At 40.5% G+C, this 20,656-nt stretch overlaps 1 protein-coding gene across 5 annotated transcripts; it reads right to left on the bottom strand.

Annotated features, from left to right (window-relative positions):
* Positions 1–90: 90 nt before the first annotated feature.
* On the bottom strand, positions 91–20,391 carry fzd3b (frizzled class receptor 3b). Of its 5 annotated transcripts, XM_027172821.2 has the most exons (8): positions 20,272–20,320; positions 20,025–20,122; positions 18,087–18,655; positions 8,179–8,375; positions 6,757–7,774; positions 4,081–4,229; positions 3,142–3,378; positions 91–1,959 (listed from the first exon to the last, which is right to left on the bottom strand). In XM_027172821.2, the coding sequence occupies exons 3-8, from the start codon at positions 18,339–18,341 to the stop codon at positions 1,743–1,745; spliced, it is 2,073 nt and encodes a 690-aa protein (XP_027028622.2). In that variant the 5' UTR covers positions 18,342–18,655; positions 20,025–20,122; positions 20,272–20,320; the 3' UTR covers positions 91–1,742. The 5 variants fall into 5 exon arrangements, with proteins under 5 accessions (XP_027028622.2, XP_027028623.2, XP_027028625.2 ...); XM_027172822.2 differs by lacking the exon at positions 20,025–20,122 and having other exon boundaries at positions 20,213–20,391; XM_027172824.2 differs by having other exon boundaries at positions 3,142–3,375; positions 20,025–20,313.
* Between the last annotated feature and the right edge of the window lie 265 nt (positions 20,392–20,656).

The raw sequence follows: 20,656 nt of genomic DNA, 5'->3' as shown, positions 1-20,656 counted from the left end.
AATCCAGCTACTGAGAAGTGGCATATTTATGTAAATGACTTGAAACATTCCTCCACATGTTTAAACAGAACAGAAAGAAGCATAACAGCATTCAACAGCAATTGTATTTCTTTATTAAAAAAAAAAGATCTGAAATTTTTGCAAGACCCTAAAACTGCAAAGAATATCAATACACATTCAACAGCTTACAGTTAAAGTGCTAAATCTCACTCCCTCTAAGAAAATCAGCAGTCCCTACAGTAAAGACAAAAGTAGAGAACAAAGCATTGTACATACTTTCGAGACTGAAGGCCAAGAAACTAAAGAAGCAGTAGTAGCTGTTAAAGCGTCATCATTTCACAAAGCTCAGGTCCACGGTCACATTTTCAGGCACTAAATACCACAAAGATATTTCACTTTTCCAACAGGTAAACAAAAGCACTCGGGATAAATCAGGATTTAGCTACAATTTAACAAAAGTTTGAATTGGTGCAGCTCAGTTTAAAAAAAACAAACAAACAAAAAAACAATACAAAATATTCAGAACTTGATATAAATATGTATTAAATTTTGAATTCTGTACCAGAAAAGCATCTGGAAGCAGAAATACTTTACAGTGTTGCACATATACATGCTTACAGTAGGAGCACACATTGCATACGGAAGAGAGCAACAGAAATGTCAAGCAGAAATAGTTTTCAAAGCTATTTGCATATAGTGTGCAGAATGGAGCTGATGGATGGACCAGAAGCAGTAACCACACATTTCTGCACTGTTGTGGGACTTCTCGCTTCAGTGTTTATTAATGTAGATTTTTAAACCAGATTTGTTCACACAGCAATTTTCTGGTTCGAGTTGTTTACACTTCTCTCGCCACAGGCAGCATGCCATCAGTAGTGTGCACAAAATACATTTACACCTCTGTGAATGTTTTCTTTCCTGTGGAGTTACAGACCTGTGTCGAAAACAAATGCATTTGTGGAAACGCTGCACTGTGCCAGTGAAGCCACTCTGCTTCTAAATCATTAATAATCACTACAAGGAGAGCGATCACAGGTTGAACGTTTGGTGTGATCTGAGGCAGGTCTGGGATCTGTGGGCTGATGAGGTAGGCTGATGCAGCAGGGTATATGGTCCATCTGGTGGAAGTGAGGTTTTCAGGTCTGCGGTTTCTGAGGAGTACTGTAATGTACAGAAAACTTATACATCACAAGAGCTAATGTGAGTAAATCCTTTACTTTCTTCATCCTTGTCTTGTGTATTTAATTGCTTGCCAGAGGCACATAACTGCCAAGTACTGTAACATTTGTCTTAATTTCCCCCATTGTCTTTAAGCTGACAAGGGGGGAGTGCTTGTACATGAAGAAGGCTAAGATGTAAAAGATCCTCACTGAGTGAAGCTGCTCTGATGAGCTTCTCACAGCCGTGGTAAGGACTGCATGACGAAAAAGCTGCAAGTCAGCAAGTAAGACACTGAGTTTCTAAGACTGCACAGCTGCAAGCTGCTCACTTGAAAGAAAAAAAAACAATAAACAAAAAGAGAAACATGTCTGCAGTCCCTCAGCAGGGGGCAGAATAATGCTATATTATGTTACTCACTTGTCCCATCACCTGAACTTTACAGTATCGTATACAGTATACAGTAGCTTGAGTGCAGTCTTCACATGTGCACCTTCTCCCTCTGCAGAGTAAAGAGTCTGTTGTTCCAGATAGTTCAGGGGGAGATGCTGAGGACAATGTGTGTAAACTAAACTGTCTAGTTATTACACACTTGCTCCGTCTTCCTCCACCACGCGGTTCATGCTGGAGCCGTGTGTTATGTTGGTAGGTGGAGGATGACTTAAGTCCCGTGCGCTGCTGTGTCGTGATTGGCTGTCGAGTCGGTGTAGGCTGCTGTGACGGGATAGCTGCTCGTTAAGGCGGGGCATGCTCCCATAGGGTGGGCGTTCCTCCATGGCCCTGTGGCTGGTAGGAGTGTACCTGTAGGATGAAAACAAAAATGGGAACAGAGTTCAGTCTTCTTACAAAACCAATGCATGAGATCATTCAGTACTACATGTCTGAACAACGTACAACTGTTACATATACGTGACTTTCTTTTATGGCTTTTCAGATGTCTTTTGTTATCAGTCTCTGACATGTTTCAGCTCCTGACTTGCAGAGTTTTGCATTACAAAGTTTACTAGTGGTGACTAACCCTATACGGTCATGACCAATCGTGTCCTGTGTATTTTACCATGAATATACGTATACATGCAACGGCACAGTACTTCCTAAAGAAAAAAGTTATTTCACAAAGATCATGAAGTGGTGTTGGATCCTTAACTGTTCATTCTTTAGTCATAACTATATACAGTATGTAAGCATACAACATCAAAATAGAAATACCTTATACACACTTTTCATCCCCAGCCACAAGTACAATCATTCAGATAACAAAATTAGCCTGAGCTCTTTCGTCCTTTCCATAGATTTTCCCATCGCTTGTTAAGACTGGGCTTAAGTAAGTGTGTCTGAGACCAGACCACCTCACATGGCTGTTAATGCACACTTGAGGTAACGGCTGTGTTGGGTGTTTTAATATCATCATGTATTGGTGATGGACTTAACGTAGGGCTTGTTAATCAGTGTATAAACAGATTTCATGTTTGTTGTACTCTTTCGTTTTCTCACTCGCTCTCTCTAAACACACAACTTGTCATTTTGCCAAGAAACTGGAAAGTGTAAACTTCACAAAGCAGCGTGACTCTTCCAAATCATTTACAACTAAAATTCATTCCACAAAAGTTAAAAAGCACACAAACATTTACATACATTTTAATTTGTTAAACTTTTGAATCTATTTATCATTAGTTATAGATTATGTGAAGCGTCTGCCATCTCCGTCTCAGTGTATGTGCTGTTACTATAGAAACAACAATGAGCACATCAATATAAACCTGTTGTTCAGGTTACAGCTGAACTACTGTGTTAGATGTGTTGATAGACAAAAATAATATACACCATCTGGCCAAGCAGCATTCAACAATGGTTTCCTCACAGGCCTCAAAATCTCTCTCTCTTGCTGTTTGTTACCTTCTGATCTTGTAAACAATTATGTTGTATAAACAATTTAAATGCATGCAAAATACCAAGCCTTCAATTCAGCACGCTAGGCCTCACCTGCCGTCACGGGAGCGGTGCAGGCTGCCGTGGTAGCTGCTCATCTTGCTGTGGATGCTGCTCGCTTTGCTGCGCACATCGTCTAACGTGGCCAGGTGAGTGGAGGAGGCATGGGTGGACGTGCCCTGTGTGGATGTACCACGTGACTTGCGTATGATGGGTGTATTGGGGTCACGCAACAGAGCCTGAGCAAAGTCGGGCTCCTGCAGGACCTGACGGCTGTCGTTCACCGTACTGCTGCAGGAGGAGATGGAGCACATAAGGGAAATGTAAGAGGAAGGGTTAAGTTCTATATAAACAGAGGTACAGACCACCAGTGCAGAACAGTAAATATGACGCCCTGCTTTCTGCTCTGGGTTATACACAAAAAAAAGTTTTCATAATTTTTAAAATAATAATGTAGACAATCTACAGGAAACTAGATCTGGACAGAATAACAATTCTAAAGTTTTAAAAGTCTTCAACAGAATATGCATTATCTGTGGCTCTCTCATCATCAAGCTGTTGCAGAAGCGCTGCTCTCTGGCTGCAGCATTCTGAGTAAACTCGAGAGACTATAGTGTGTAAAAATCCAAGGTGATCAACAGATATTGCAGAAATACTAAAACATGCTATCTGGCACTATCAATCATGCTACAGTCAGAATTTTCCCCATTCTGCAGGTTGATGTGACTTTACCTGAAGCTGCTGGCCTGCATCTGTATGATTTTATGCATTACACTGCCGCGATGTGATTGGCTGATGAGATCATTAGAGACTTGTGCAGGTGTTCAGAATAAAGTAATCAGTGAGTTTATATTTTTCAGCATGTTACCTGGGCTAGCGAGTGTATTGTATTATTGAGTTCTTGTGTTGCCAAATCCTGTATTTCTACATACACAAGCAGTTTAAACATGGACGTGAGGTAGCAGCGAGATGCTCATCTGATAAGGAACTCACTCTTTGCGTCTGCGGCCATGAAGAAAGCTGGCCCACTCAAAGCAGGTCTTCTTACTGCCCACCCAGAACACAGACGGGATGCCAACGACCAACACCATCAGGTACTTCATAATGAACAGAACCAGGTCAGGCCTGCTCGTCTGCTCCACCTACACAAACACACAAATGTTAGGCATACAACTGAATACAAATGTGGAAGTGGAAATATCTGGAATATCATCAAATTTCTCTATTTTTTTCTATAACACGATTATGATTAATAAACCTATTTTAATCTCTAGAAATAAATAGATAATATCAGCAAAAAGGAGGAATAATAATAATATTTGGAATAAGAATAGTTTGGGGCATTTACAGTTACAGATAATGGAATAATGTGGTGTTACATCTTGATTCGCTGTAGTTATGACTACGTTTATGGAATCCTGTCTCCACACTGTCCTTACACGTGTCAAAGCCCTTAGCCTTTAGTAGCCTCTTTTCCACAGAAAAACTGTTAGTGTTAGATTCAGGTGACAAGAGAAGGCATTCAAACCTGCAGAAATACATCCTCTAAAAAGAAGAAAATGGTCTAAAATAAATAGCGTCAACTAAAGTAAAAGAACACTACAATTTAATCTGTAATGACACCTTCCCACAAATGAGGCGTGTGTGCGTGCGTGTGTGTGTGTGTGTCCTATCAAGGTTTGGCAAGAAAATGATTTGTGTGTGCTTCATGGCTCTCAGTAATCTCTTGATAATGTATTAGCTTCTCATCCACTCCCCAGTTCTTCAGATTAAAGCTGATTTGTTCTCATGTCCTTTAGTGTGTGAAATCCAGCTACCTCAGTCCAATGCCCTCAGACAATGCACTGTGTAAGCACAAACCCTAACATACACATGTGCACACTCAAGGACTATAGATTATACTGTACTGGGAGTTCACTAGACAAACAGATCAATGGCATTTAGAATGAATAATATCATAACAACAGGGTGAATTCTCAAGCCAAGACATGCTTCAGTGGAACCGGTAAGGAACGCAAAATGAGCAGCGCTCAAGGCATCACACACACTCGAGTGAAGAGCGCTGAGAAAGATTCACTCATGCATATTAGTACTCATTATGCAGCCTAAATGAACCTTTCACACTACCATGCATTTCTATGAATGAACTTTTTTCAAAATGAATTATAAGGAGTATAAACATTACAGTACAGAGTTCATTCTGTAATAGCAGCTGATGCAGGAATGTGACTGACCACACAAAGCATTTTCTCAATTCACACATATACTAGAAATGTTCTTGAACATCAGAGGGGGAAAACACACAGCTCGGGTTATTTCGTTCATTTACTTCATCTCAGGTAACCATATTATACTGGTCACTGGTCAGTAAAGCATAACAATCCTGCAGATCAGTGAAAAGAAGAAGACGCCCATTTTCCTAACATTACACACAGCTCATCCTACACCTTTAGAAAGGAGAGCTGTGTTCAAGTGCTCTATAATTAAAATAAGTAGCTCAGTGTGGGCAGGTGCAGGCTACAGGCTAACAGTGTATGAAGTGTATGAAAAGCTTGGCTGTAGAGGAGTAGGACTCTATCCTTTGCGAGTTGGACAAGCGAGTCAGAGAGTTCCTGTGTCACGTGACATTCAGCTCCAGTTGGATCACTGTGTTATTGTGCATGAAGAAAGGCCAAGGGTCTTCGATTACACGGTAACATAAGCGTGCAGTGTGTCACTGTGGTGGATCGCATCACATCATGCATTCATCCAGCCACAAAAACGTCCTGGTTTGTACTTTAAACAAACTAGATGTCTAAACAAAAATATATGCATCCGGAAATATCAAATAATATGCAAGTGTGTTTTATAGGACTCTAATTCACGATGTAGGAAAGAATTCTTTTTTTAAAATCCATTGACTACTTGGGGATTTGCATGAACAGCTACTCTTCAAAGGTTTGCAGAATGATAATTTATGTATAATAAGTCTGGCTTAGGGTCATGTGCAACTGACACCAGACTGAAATTTTCACAGTCCTTTAGAAACCCAACACAGATAAAGCAATTTATCAGTTCAATTAATAGCTATAACCTTGTAGTGCTCCAAATATACTACTAATAATAATAATATACATATGCTATGCTATCATCATGTGACGTCCATTAACGTTTTGGTAGCAATAATAAATAAGAGCTGATATAGTGGAGTATTGTTCACTAACATACAGCTTGAGTGATTTCACACAATTTACGAAAAGGATGAAAAAACCCTCAGCACTCTGTGTTGGAAATTCTGTTTACTTCTGGTGATGTGTCACCACTGCCATAGTTTGCTACTGTCGCCTACACAGGTCCTATTTTTCATGATCGCACGCTGATCTTTACCTACCAAGTGGTGAAGCATATGTAAAGTGTTTATAAAAAAACATGATGTAAACCAGAGTATAAAGTTATGATGCTCAATATTATTATTATTATTATTATTATTATTATTATTATTATTATTATTATTGTTATAATTAGCAGTAATTTTAAATATTAGATACTATTCAAGATGTAGATAATACACACACTACTCCAACATTTTTTTGTCTAAAGCATCCTTTGTGAATAAAACACTATCCGACTCTCAGGTGGACAACTCGGTCTGTTACCGAGTTAATGAGAATAAGATGGCAGTGATGTTACCTGATAAGGACAGGGGATGTGATACTCTCTGCAGCGATCCAGTACCCAGGTGGTCTCCCACACTGGACGGTACGCCTGTTCATACAGGTAACAGCCCAACACCGTCAGCAGTGGCACCAGGTATAGAACAGAGAACACGGCGATACGGATCATGAACTTCACCAGCTTGTCCTGGTTCTCTTTCTCTAGAGGGATCTCCATGCGGATGCGGTTTAGGGCCACGATTCCAGCCAGGAGAAGAGACACGCCGACCAGCACGTCCAGGCACAGTGGAGCCAGCACAAACCAGCGCAGTGTGTGCACATCGTACAGTCCTACAAAGCACACGCCACTGATATTATCTCCCTCGATCTTATTCATGGCCAGTAGCGCTACAGTCAGCACACCAGGTACGCCCCAGGCACTGGCATGGAACAGCAGGGCTTTCTTTTCGATGGCCTCACTGCCCCACTTGGGCACAGCAGCCAGAAACCAGGTGATTGTGAGGATCACCCACCACACACTTCCAGCCATAGTGAAGAAGTAGAGCACCATGAAGAGCAGAGTGCATGCTTTGTTATGGGAGCCCTGCGTCACCGTGGAGGCTTTGAACTGGGCCGGGTTAGCTGCATTACACGCCACACGCTCCTCCAGCAGAAAGCCCAGGAAAAAGACCAGCGACACCATCATGTAGCACACAGCGTAGAAGATGATGGGTCGCTCCGGGTAGCGGAAGCGCGTGACATCAATGAGGAAGGTAAGAAACGTGAAGAGTGTTGCGGACAAGCAGACTATAGAGATGACGCCAATGAAGTAGCGGGCAAAGGTGAGCTCTTCTCGTCTGAAATACATGTTAGGGCAAGGAGGAGAGCAGTCACGCACACCCAGGAAGGTGTAACCCAGCTCAGGATCAATCTTCAATTCTCGAGGACACCAGAAACCATAGTCTCTCTGCACAGTCATGGGCAACTCGTCTGATGTGTTCAGAGTGGTCAGCATGTCTACAGCACGCGGATACGGCTCATCACACTCTGGGAACCTTGGTTTGGGGACAAAAACATGACATTACTATAAATAAACACAACGAAATCCTTGTCTGCCTTTTTGGGAACGATCAGCTTCAGTATTTAAGACGTTGTCTGAAGCAAAACTAAAGTTAGTATGATAGTGTGGATAGATGCGGTGGATTTATGTGTCTCAGAAGAAGCATTTGTTAGACTTTGTCCTTTAAGACTGGTAGCTGTCAACTAAGAATAAACACATACATAGGTTTTTAAATGAACTTTTAGGTTAAAAAAATAAATATTTTTACTGTAGAAATACAATGAGTTTCTGACCTAATGAACTACAGTATTTTATTCACATATAGGCACATAATGACTGTTATCACATCTGCATATCAGCATTTTATTAGACTCGGTGACCCAAACCTGATCCCTTTACCTGCTGCAGTCCATCTCCTCAGGCCACGACACACCAAACATATCCATTAGCTTGTGACAGTCTCTCTTTGAGTGGATACACAGACTACGGCAGGGCAGCGACATGCGGCCATACTCCGTACACACGGGGGCGTAGAGAGCACACAGGAAAGGCCTCAGGTCTGGAGAACACTGCAGGTTCACCATGGGGTGAAAGAGCTGCGGACAGAGATGAGTGGAGATGAGTGGAAACTCTGCCAAGTGTACTGTGACAGAATGACAGTTCTCATAACGGCTCGCTGCATGAAGCCAGCGCCACTCCACTAGAGCTCATCAAACCAGCTTGGCAAACAAAACTATATATTTTTTTTTTAAATGAAGGATTCAACCATACAAGATGTGTGAAATATTTCTAAACCAAAATATATCAGACATTCTTTCAATTGATGATGCCTCACTTGGGTCTTGTTAGAAATAATCATGTCTGAAGAGGAACACAAAGAAAGGCAGCCATGTTTTTCCAAGTTTTCTTCAGTACAGTAATCCTATGCCCTTTCCTGAGGCTCGCCAGCCTGTGGGTGGCTCTGACTGTGCTTTTGTGTCCTCAAGGAGACTAATGCATGCTGGGAGACAGAACAGCTGCAAAGCTGGGCATTAACATGTAAATCTCTGGAGAAGTGAACAATGCCCTTCCACCTGGGGCCAGCCAATACACATGCACTTCCTGCTGGGGTCTGGCCCTTTATCACTGGCCTGCTGACTGGGGGGAATTGTACACACACAAACAATACTTTTCCTGCTTACTGCTGCACTGAAAGTATCAGAAGTTTTCAATACTTCATTGTGACCAACAAATAAACAATTCTGTACTTTTTACTTTTAAACATGTTAATAATGTGCATAGTAATTTGACTTGGATGGGAGGAGCAAAGTGTGGACATCATAGAGTACTGGGAGTTTCCATCACAAACAGGATAGTTAGCAAAACTAATAGTGAATCGTGTACAGACTATTTTTCTTTATACTAATTGTAACCAAGTTTGAAAACACATTGCTATTTAAAACATATAGCACAATACAATAATGTACACCACAAAAGGAATATCAGTGGGGAAAATGTGTATTATACAATAAAAATGTATTTTATGTAATAAATTACAAAACCTTTCCTGAAACAAAGTCCATCTAATAGAAATAGATCGATATTTATTCAGTAATATATGAGGTTGTACACAACAAAAGGTGTTACCACAGCATTGTTTTGATAATGGCAATTGTTATACAATTCTTGGACAGATTTTTAACTGTACCAAAATAAAAAGTTTGTAAATATTTTTAAAGCCCACAAGATTGGAACAAGATGTCTCATCTATATTTAATGGAAGTTCTGAAATATTTAGTTTGCCTCTGAAGTGCTGAGATTAAACAGAGATCAAAAGACGATCACAACATGCTGATTTTTACGCCCCGCCGACAGAGCTGTGGAAACGGACAGGAGAGTGCCGACTCTTTCCGTCCAGTCATGTAATATTGATTTTGTCATTTCTGTGCTGTCTCAGTGCCTGCTGTAGAAGTGAGGTCTGTAAGTGCTTTCTGCATGTCAGCTTGAAATGCTGGAATTACAGACTGCTGCTGCAGAAGGTTTAGTGCTGCCGAAAGCTGTTCTGCACTACACACTGCATGTACATTATTCATGGACCTGGGACTGAGGTAGAGCACCAGAGAAAGATGCACACACAAAACTGCATGGCATTTTACAAAAGTCATGTTCACTTGTTTGACATATTCATTTTACAAACATGAAGCTCAGAATACATATACATATGTATATATCAGGGGCGGTTCTAGGATTTCATCTTTAGGGGGTTTAGCCCTCAGTGAGAATTTAAAACAAGAAGAGTTTTATATTATATATTATATGACTACATAGTAAGCCAAAAGTTATGGTATTATTTAAAATGGCAAAAGTGGAAACCAAAATTTTATGCATGATGTAATGATGCCAGTCTTGAATCAGATCAGTTCATGTATGTGTGCATTCTCTACAAACAGTGTGTCCAATGAATGTAGTCTTTAATAAAAAAATATACACAAGACAAAGACCAAAACAATAAATGTTATTTTTATTTAGTATTGAATGGATTGTTTGCATTAATATTTTGTTTGTGCTACAACTCTGGTAATAAGAATAGTGAAATTTCACTGCTTTTGGTTGCAGTCTTTGCGGCTTTCCTCCGATTAACGTTATAGATAAACACCTCCAGCTCTGACTGACTCCGTTCAAATATAGCAGACGGCGATGACACACTTTTGAAAGACTACAACGCACAATAATTTTCTTTCCCATCGACAACATGTCCTGCATTTTAACATAATTTTTATTGTTTATTTATGAAAGTGGCTGAGATCACAGACAGGTGGCTGAATCAACCCTAAAAAAGGTCTAGAACCGCCCCTGATAGATATATATTTGAGGTCATGTACCATTTAAAATGACCCAAACCCACTTTTATTTAAGCTTTAAGGCGCATAATCTGCTATCTTTCTTCTTGTGTCCCCAAAACCCAAGCAGGACAGGCTGTAAAAGTAGTTCATTGAATGGGGTATTAAAGGCTTGTCAAGGAGTGTTAATCATTCTCCAAGGTTAACGCATGCATTGAAAGGACTTAAAGAAAAAAAAACGGGAACTATTCTTTCTGTTTTAGGTCTGAAACTCAGATGCTGACATTTACACTAATGTCACAGCCAGATGAAAGATCACACCACTGTGTTTAGTAAATAAAGATTAAAGGTCTTTAACTCTTAAGATTTACAAGGTAAAGAGTGCCAGTGGAACACACGAAAGAAACAATCCTCACTGTGCTGCAAATCTGAGTAGAAAATGTCAAAAGAAGTAACTTCCCCATTCATCAACTCAAACACTGGGGAAAAAGCTCAAGGTTTCAAAATTAGACTGTGAAACATTTACATTTAGACTTCAGCATTAAACAGAATGTAGCAGCAGCGAATCTGTTTTACCAGCTCCATGTTCAGGCTTTTAAAGCATATTTGGCCTCAATATTTCATGTGTGCAATAAGTGTGTGCTACACAGTGCGTGTTCATTGACTCACTGGTTTGTGTGTTATGTAGAGAAACTGAACCCGAGGGGAGAGTGAGTAGTGAATATCTCGCTTTCTCCTGCTCACTCTGTATCTAGTGGGTATCTGTTTACCAGAGAGAAGTTCCTGTGTGACTGACCAGCTCTGAAAGCTGAAGCCTTACAGACACCAGAGGGCACGTTCAACATGCTGAAATGTCTCTTATTCATCAGTTCTGCAGCCAAGAGATTCTGTCAGAGAGCATTACTGAAAAGAGTGTGTGTGTGCGCGTGTGTAAAATGTATTGTTTCCCTAACACTAGTGTAAACTCTATAAACAAAAATAACAATAAAATATCTGTAACATTTATTTCAGCGCTGTCATCTTCAGTGAACTAAAACAGAAGCCACTCATGATGTGAAGGATATAAAACATGTTCTTGTATCAAAGTGTGTGAATTATCTCGGTTTATCTGACGTTATATTCCTGAAATACAGATGTATGCACATTATCTAGATTAATCTCTGTGCCTAAGGTGCTAATGGGTAATTAAAACATTGCAGCGACGGATCTGATTACTCGGCTGCTATGCGAGGTGGCCCACGCTGTGCAGGAGGAGAAGCAGGAGAAACAGGGTGGGCTTTTTTGGCAGGAGTGGAAAAGAACACATTTGTCTCTCACAGATGCCAACAGCCACTCCTCTTCAAATACTTAAATGGAAGGATTAAGTTCCTGCCTGGTTTCCTTTTGTCTAAGCTACAATTTACTTAAAGAATCAATGGAGGCTAGGCCTTCAAGTGTATGACTGCTTTCAGTGCTTCCTGAGCTACTCTGGCATGTCTGTGTGTGATGTGTAAATGCATCCAGCTATTCTAATGGAGTAGAAGGAAATATTCAGGGCGGCTATCAGGTTACAGACATTCTTTTTGAGGCTTGTATGTAGGAAGGTGAGAAGAGAGGGATGGGTTAAAAAAAGAGGGGTAAAATGACATGAAAAAGACAATTAGGGAGACAGCAGTGGCCTTGACTGACAGCTTGGCTAATCTCGGAGGTACATGAATTTGGTTCAGAGTCTGGACTGCATCCCCCCCACCCCCCCTCTCTATCTATCTATCTCTCTCTCTCTATCTCTGTCCCTCCAGCCTTCTCAGGTGGAAATTTGGCCAGTTTGTGTTGCCATTAGCGGAAAAGCCAGTTTGCCAGCTTTTTTTTTCAGCAAGCATACTTGCGAAGAAAACTAGGTTCTCCTAAGGATTAGCCATTTCAAAAGACTCTGTCTCTATAGACTGACAATATGTCACCTTTCCCCTACTCGACTGAATGTGTGTGTGTGTGTGTGTGTGTGTGTGTGTGTGTGTGTGTGTGTGTGTGTGTGTGGATATGTGATTTCCTCAGAATGAGTCTCACATATACTTCATAAAACTGGAGCAATTTAATTATCCCCAAGTGCATTTTAGGGATCAGATGGCAAATTTAACAATCATTTATTCCTGAGGATCTGTTGGCAGTTCACACATTACAGTGCTTAATGATTTACAGGCATAATTACAGAATGAAACTGTTTATTCATTAATGCTAAGTAGTTTAACATTGCAAAAAAGTAGACCTGCACAATAAAAAACATTTGATTATCGCTTTCCAAATGCATTCCTGTCTTTTACTCCATTTATTTCCATGCATAGCTACCAGCTCCATAGGTAATGTACTTGGCTAGCAATAATTCTTGCTGCTTGTTCTTGTGCAGATTGCACTGCAGAGAAAATAGCAGTGAGTGGGTTTGTATGACAGCCTTTTCCCTCCAGCTCACAACTCTGTCAGGACGTCAGAGTCCAGCTCAGTGAAGCGTCCACAGATTCTCTGCTTGTTCACACACTCACATGTCTGTTCTCCCGTGGTGCTGTAGTTTTGTCCTTGAGCTGGAAAAAACATTTTGCACAACTCTGTCTTGATTGTATTTTGGCCATGACAAATGCAAACAATTCTGACATGTTCTCCAGACTGCATTCAGTGTCGGGATGGAAGGCGGATCAGCTGGCAACGTTGAGAACTCTTAAATGAGGGCGTGAAACGAGCAGGGAAATAGCTATGTGAGTGACATGGAAACACTGCAGTAACTCTATTCATGGTAAATAAAAAGCAGCGTGCAGGGACAGACACAGAATAAAACACAGCCTGTCTGTTCAACCAAGATAAACTTCATCTGCACCAACCAATTGGCTCCGGGTGGCCCTCCACACTCTCCCACAATTGTGAAAGGGCCGACAGCCCTGAATAAGTAAAACTTCCCAAAGGGGGAATTATTTCCTTAATATTTGTTCTTTTCTCAATCTTAAACAAGAAAAGGAGAAAAAAGGAATGGCAGCTCCCACACTCCCTCTCCTGCCATTCACTTGTCCTGGAATCAGGGGTCTCTTTCTGGCCCTGTCTTTCCTCCACTCCACTCGTCTGAGGGCCACATTCTTCCCCTGCCTTTCCACCAGTGCTGCCATGGCAACCACTGATGCAGAAAAAAAGCTGGTTTAAAGAGAGAGCCTTTGATGAGCTCTCATCCTCAGGGGTCGGAGGTCACATGGAGAAACCACCTCCTGAGAGCAGGACTGCATGTCCTTTTGTGGACTCACAATCAAGAGCGGTTTCCATAGTTTCCATAGCTGCCCCCAATAAGCCAAGCGAAGAAGCGGGAATTTCTTGCTTTAGAATGGAGCATTGTAAAGAAACTAACTGCAAGGAAATACCTAACATCAACAAGTGATATTTATGCACCTATGGCCCATGCACGTAAGGCCTAACCCATAGGAAAAATCTGTCCCCAATATTGATTTTATATTGTCTGATATAGGAAGTGTAACAGTGCAGAAACTAATGAAACAAGCCACTGTGCATTCACTGCTCTGATTGCACACATCACTGGCTGCCTGTCTGAGTAACATGACAGATTCAGACTAAACTTCTGACAAATCATCAAACACATCTATTTTCACTCTAGACGAATAAGGCCTATGTTTTGAAGATTATGCTGAACATTTATTTGTGTCATTTCAAAGCAGAACTACTACATACTACTACTACTATAATTTGTCACTCAGTGACATACAAGATCAGGAAAACTCTCACAATATTTATGATGTGTATTTCACACATCTGAGTGACGGATGGTTTCTAGGAAACAAATACAAAAACACCCAAAAGCTGTATCCAATGTTTAAGTGTCTGGAAGTTAAGAATACTTTAGAGTGATTTAGTTTCTGGTTTGAGAAACAGTTCTTGGACCCAGAGTGAGTGTAAAAATATTAGGTTCATTTAGTCAGTGATCAATTTATTCACTACACCATATTTGACAAAACAAAAAACAGGCATAAGGAACCATGAGACCGATCATGACTAGTTCTTATCTTTCATGAATACAGTAAGTGTGAATTACCAGCTCGTGTAAATAACAGTGGAACATAAAGATAGCACAATCCCTTCTAACACAATCCCTGATTTTAGAATCATTTAAATTACAAAGGAGGTGTAGAGGGCTTTTGTGGTTCTGTGCTACATCCTACATGCTTGATAAGAATCTTGCTATAAGTCCATGCTATAAATTCGCCGGTGAGCTCAGACACAGGCCTGTCATTATCAGTCATCAATCCAGCTGCAGCCCAGAAGCACCAACCTGCAATTATCCAAACACACTGTATTCTCCAGCCTAATCAGTCTCGGGTGAAATTTTTCAGTGGGTAAGAAAAACATTTCTCCTTCCTGTGCTTTTTAGATTTTACTACTCAATGTGGAAGGTTCAGTGATTTGATTCAAAACATGTAAGCATTTTGAATGAACTAAAGTCTAAATACTGTTGTCGTTATTTTGTGAAAAACTACATGGTGAACTTGTGATCAGCAGTAAGTCATTACTGAACCCACAATAAGCTAAACCCTTCAAACCATCCCAAAGCATGTCAAGCTTTCTGAAGTAGTTATCTTAATCTGGATGAAGTGGACAATGTTCCACCACTGAGACTATTGTTTTTTGGGATGGAACATGTAAACACACAAGACCTATCTAAGACAAAGGGCCAATTTATTTATTCATTATTTGTTCATTGTGTACAGAACAATGAACCGATTTCAACCTACTTATAGCAAAATGTTGACAGACAGACAGATAGACAGACAGATAGATAGATATTAAGTTTAAAATCCTAGAATTAAACAGCCAATAATGAAGAGAGGTCAAGTCTGACTCAAACTCTTGCTTATTCCTGATCTCTTCTAAAACAAACCAAGTAAACTTATCATTTTTCATTAAAGGGTTTATGAACATCAACATATCAATTTCTTGCCACCACACACAGATGTGCTAAGGAATTTGGCTACAGTCGTCGTATTCCTCTTTTTAAGCCACTCCTGAACCACAGACAACGTCAGAGGCATATTAGCTGGCCTAAGGAGAAGAAGAACTGTTGCCCAGTGGCAAAGTCCTCTTTTCAGATGAGAGCAAGTTTTGTATTTCATTTGGAAACCAAGGTCCTAGAGTCTGGAGGAAGGGTGAAGAAGCTCATAGCCCACGTTGCTTGAAGTCCAGTCTTAAGTTTCCACAGTCTGTGGTGATTTGGGGTTCAATGTCATCTGCTGGTGTTGGTCATCTGCTGGTGTTTTGTTTTTGAAAACAAAAAAAAACTGCACTTCACGCCTCCTTCTGCTGACCAGCTTTTTAAATATGCTGATTTCATTTTCCAAGTCAAGATTTGGCACCTGCCCAAACTGCCGAAAGCACCAAAAGTTGGTTAAATGACCATGGTGTTGGTGTGCATGACTGGCCAGCAAACTCACCAGACCTGAACCCCATAGAGAATCTATAGAGTATTGCCATGAGGAAAATGAGAAACAAAATCACCTCATTGCCATGCCGAATCTAAGCAGTAATTAAAAAAGGAGCCCCTACCAGGTATTGAGTACATATACAGTAAATGAACATACTTTCCAGAAGGCCAACAATTCACTAAAAAAATTTTTTTATTGGTCTTATGAAGTATTCTAGTTTTTTGAGATGGTGAATTGATGGGTTTTTGTTAAATGTGAGCCAAGATCATAAACATTAAAAGAACCAAAAACTTAAACTAATTCTTTGTGTGTGTACTGAATTTACTGTATATAATACACCAGTTTTTGAGTTGAATTACTGAAGTAAATGAACTTTTCCCTGACATTGTAATTTATTTATTGATATGCACCTGTAGCTGTAGTGCTGGCATTCAGTACCTTTGTACCTAAATATTATAATAGTAATTTAAAGTTATTGAAATATCTTTATAAACAAAAAGAATATTACATTTATATTTATGAAGCAAGAAATAATACCTGGATGCACTGGGTGAGTCAAAAAATGTATCCCCCTGTGGAGATTGTGAACTGTATGCCGCACTCATTATTTAAGTAAAAAAAATAGTTATCTGGAAAATACCAATATCACAGGGTTTATTTAAATGAGACACCACTTGACTAATGCTGTTTTTTATTTTCATTTGTTTGTTTATTCATTTTGGCCTTTGCCTAGTAACCATGATGTTATCTTTTTGTTCATGAGCTCTGTTACTCTTGATGATATTTTTGCCATATTGTCTACACCATCTCTACAACATTCTCAGTTTGAGAATTTTGTAATACGCAAACGCGAGGAGCCTGGGCGAGAGCGGATACTCCCTGTTCCCATTAACACGGCATGGTGCTATGCTGGCAGAGGAGGAGGGGGAGGGTCTGATTTACAGGATTGGCTCTGGTTTCTCAGCACACAGAACATCCCGAGAGTAATGTAATACAAATCCCGGGGGAATAGTGAACCCTTGTGACAGATGGGCAGACGCTGACATGGCGGCACACCACACCGCAGTAGGGCCACACGACGTGCTACTGACTGACAGCGGACACGCTGATGTGTTTTTAGAGAGCTGAACAGACACCAGCGCTCTCCGCTGTGCTGTACTGTGACTACAGTAATGGGAGTAAGAGGATCATTTAGCACCTCCAATCAATCCATCCACTGTAGGTCTTAGAAGATTATGAACAGTGCTAAACAATGTTGGCGGACAGCATTATTTCCTCCCACGATATTTGGGAAAGCATCCTTCAATGTTATGCAAGGACAGCAGGGTGCAAGCAACACAAAGTACTTCATTGCTTTCTCTGTGTGTGTGTGTGTGTGTGTGTGTGTGTGTGTGTGTGTGTGTGTGTGTGTGTGTGTGTAACCTTTCTACTAATTCAGGCCTGAAATCTACATCAGGAATTTGTAGAATCAGGTGCAGAAATAAACCAATTCTGTTTATTTGTTTGTTTGTTTTTGAGCACAAATACATACAATTGGGTGTCTGTCCATATTCCACAATCACTTCAACAAGCACTGATATGCCCATCACTAATTATCTACAATATTTTAACATTATATTTCACATATAATGTAAATAGGTATTTTAAAAAAATAAGCAATTCACTAAACTATGCTGGAGTAATGTGACAAGAACAAGTCAGACATGGCATCATCTCGGAGACAGGAGAATGATTTTCACAGCAAGATACGACAGAAGGCTTTGCATGAAGTGAAATCAGCCTACCCAAAAGAATCTGTGTGTATTTAAAAATAACCTCAGAAAATATCAGCTGTACCTTACTTGTTACAACTGCATTTCTGTGCCACTTATTTAAGTTGCGAAAAGTCACTCGTTACTCGTTATTCAAGTGAGTCAGTGTAGAATGACAAGCTATAAGCTTACCCAACAACAAGCTCCATGGCAACCCCGCTTTTTCCCTCACCTGCCCACACAGAACACAGACCAACAGGGACACAGAAAAAGACGAAAGAGAAACATTCACTTACCTCCATGGCGAGAGCGGCTGTCTGTTGGTCATAGTGGTTAAGCAGGTTGGGCATGAAGGTGGTGTTGTAGGGGAGATCCTGACACATTCGGAGCCCTATGGGCTCACAGGTAAACATGCTGTGGCTTTCTACAGTGTCCATGAGAATAGCAGAGCTGCAGGCGAACAGAGTAGATGCCAGCAGTGTCCACAGCAGCCCCATTCCCCTGCAGCAGAAACCAAGCACAAGTACCGATAAATCCACTTTGGGTCCCATCCTTCATGCACAAAATGCAGTGCTGCAATACTGGCAGGATGTGTGAGGTGATCACAGGAGCCGAATCATCTCCTAACGGATATCCACCACACCCAGAGCATCAGGGAGGTAGACTTGGCTAGTCCACTGCTTCCATCCCCCTGCGTGAGCACTCACGATGCCCTCTTCAGTAGCTGTTCGCCTCAGCGCACACTTTGATCAGCCACTTCAAAGCTCATGCATTCATAGAAGTCCAGAGATTATAACATGATGTTGTCTTCCATCAGGTTGGCCATCATGGTCATCAATAAACAGTATGCATCATGTAAGAGCACCTGCAATACAAAACAAATAAGACAAAGCATCAAAAAAAAATTTAAATCTTAACAATACAAGAAGAAGAAGGTGGACATGTATTTAGTTCTTAAATAATAAATAATGATTAAGAATGTTATCAATTTTAATATTTTGCACTTTTGAATTTAGGTTATTCTACAGCAATCATTTTACTTGATTTTATGTTCCTACAGCAACATTTATATGACAACAGAGAAGACTGAACTGATATCATATAATAATAATATTTACCCTGCACAGAATAAAACACAGACTTACTGACATACAATATTTATATCATCCTGTTATACAGACATTCTACGTACTAAAAAGATCAAATAAGCATTTAAATAAAAACATTTTATTTAATCATAATTAAAATGTTAGTAAACGGTAGATTGAAAGTGAATATACTGTATAATTAGGGACCTATGAATAAATACACACACACACACACACACACACACACACACACACACACACACACACACAAATCTGCAGAATGTAATGCAGAAGTTTTTTCCACTAGTATTTATGTTTATTATTCCTAAAGACACTTCACATACATCACGGATACGTAATAATGGCTCAACAATAATTCATGAATAAAAATATATATGAATAATGGATATAACAACAGAATTCAGATAACTTGTTCATCAGCCCTGAACGTCTCTCCTCCCACACCTGTATCCAACTGATCACTGCGTCCAAAGGTCTATGAATCAAACCCTGTGACTGGAAACCCACTCCATCCCCCACCACGCACACACACCAAGCAGCACTGCAGGACAAATACAGTCTGCTTAAAATTGTGCCAGGAAGAATTACTACATGTATCTTACGTTTATCTTCTTGCATTTAGCAGACACCATCATCCAGAGTGACATATTGTATTTCACTTTATACACCTGAGCAATTGAGGGTTATTAAGGGCCTTGTTCAGGGGCCCAGCAGTGGAAGCTTGGTGGACCTGGGATTCGAACCCATGACCTTGTGATCAGTAATCCAACACCTCAACCACTGAGCTAACACATTTAAAAACTTAATTATCAAATATTTACTAAACAAATTACTAGTAAGACATGCACATCGATTCAGGGCTGTCGGTTCACGTTACAAATACTTTATAGAGTAAACAAAGTCTATAGTTTCTAACTGCTGACTTATTACTGTTTTATAACACTACCACTACCACCCCTCCCACCCCTCCTCCTCTGACCGGCTGTTTAACCCCTCAGCTTTTTCCCAACGTGCGCGTGCACAGGGCAGACCTCAGCAATACACTGACGTGCGTGAGAGGGAGAAACTCAAGCACGCGCACACATAGTAACGGTTTATGAAGCTAAGCTAAATCTGAAACTCTACCTTTTGGTTGACGTTGTTCTTGTCGCCGTTTCTCTGTGTATATGACAATACACCGCGTCTTCGTTGCAGCGGCTCTGAGCTTCACACACACGCCTTGCCTTTTACACACACACACACACACACACACACACACACACACACACACACACACACACACACACACCTGTTTCAGAGTGAACAGAGTTTACCTGTACACATAACCTACACTGTAGACCATAAGAAACTGTGCCAACGTCCTGAAACACACCAACGGTCCGCTGCTCGCTTTGCATACTCCAGCCGATTCTGCCCCTCCCCTACAGAAAGGCCCCGCCCTCGTCTCACTGCGCATGCGCCGGTGATGAGCAAGGAAAGGGCAGAAGTTCAAGACACAACATAATAGATCACTCAGCTTTATAATCAGTCATCTAAACATGATCCAAGACAATCAGAAATATTGTCATTGCTTTAAAATCGAGTCAGGAAATCGTTTCAGATGAACGTGGGTAATCGGAGTATTCCAAAAATATATTACGTATACATATACATCACATTTAACAATAGATATTTTCTCAAAGCAGCATTACATTCATCTGGATGATGTAGATTTAGATCCCTGATAAGCAAGCGAGAGGTGACAGAAGCTAAACAAA

This window comes from Tachysurus fulvidraco, chromosome 12, assembly GCF_022655615.1.
Source record: "Tachysurus fulvidraco isolate hzauxx_2018 chromosome 12, HZAU_PFXX_2.0, whole genome shotgun sequence".
NCBI classification, from domain to species: domain Eukaryota; kingdom Metazoa; phylum Chordata; class Actinopteri; order Siluriformes; family Bagridae; genus Tachysurus; species Tachysurus fulvidraco.
This window is presented reverse-complemented; position numbering and strand designations above follow the sequence as displayed.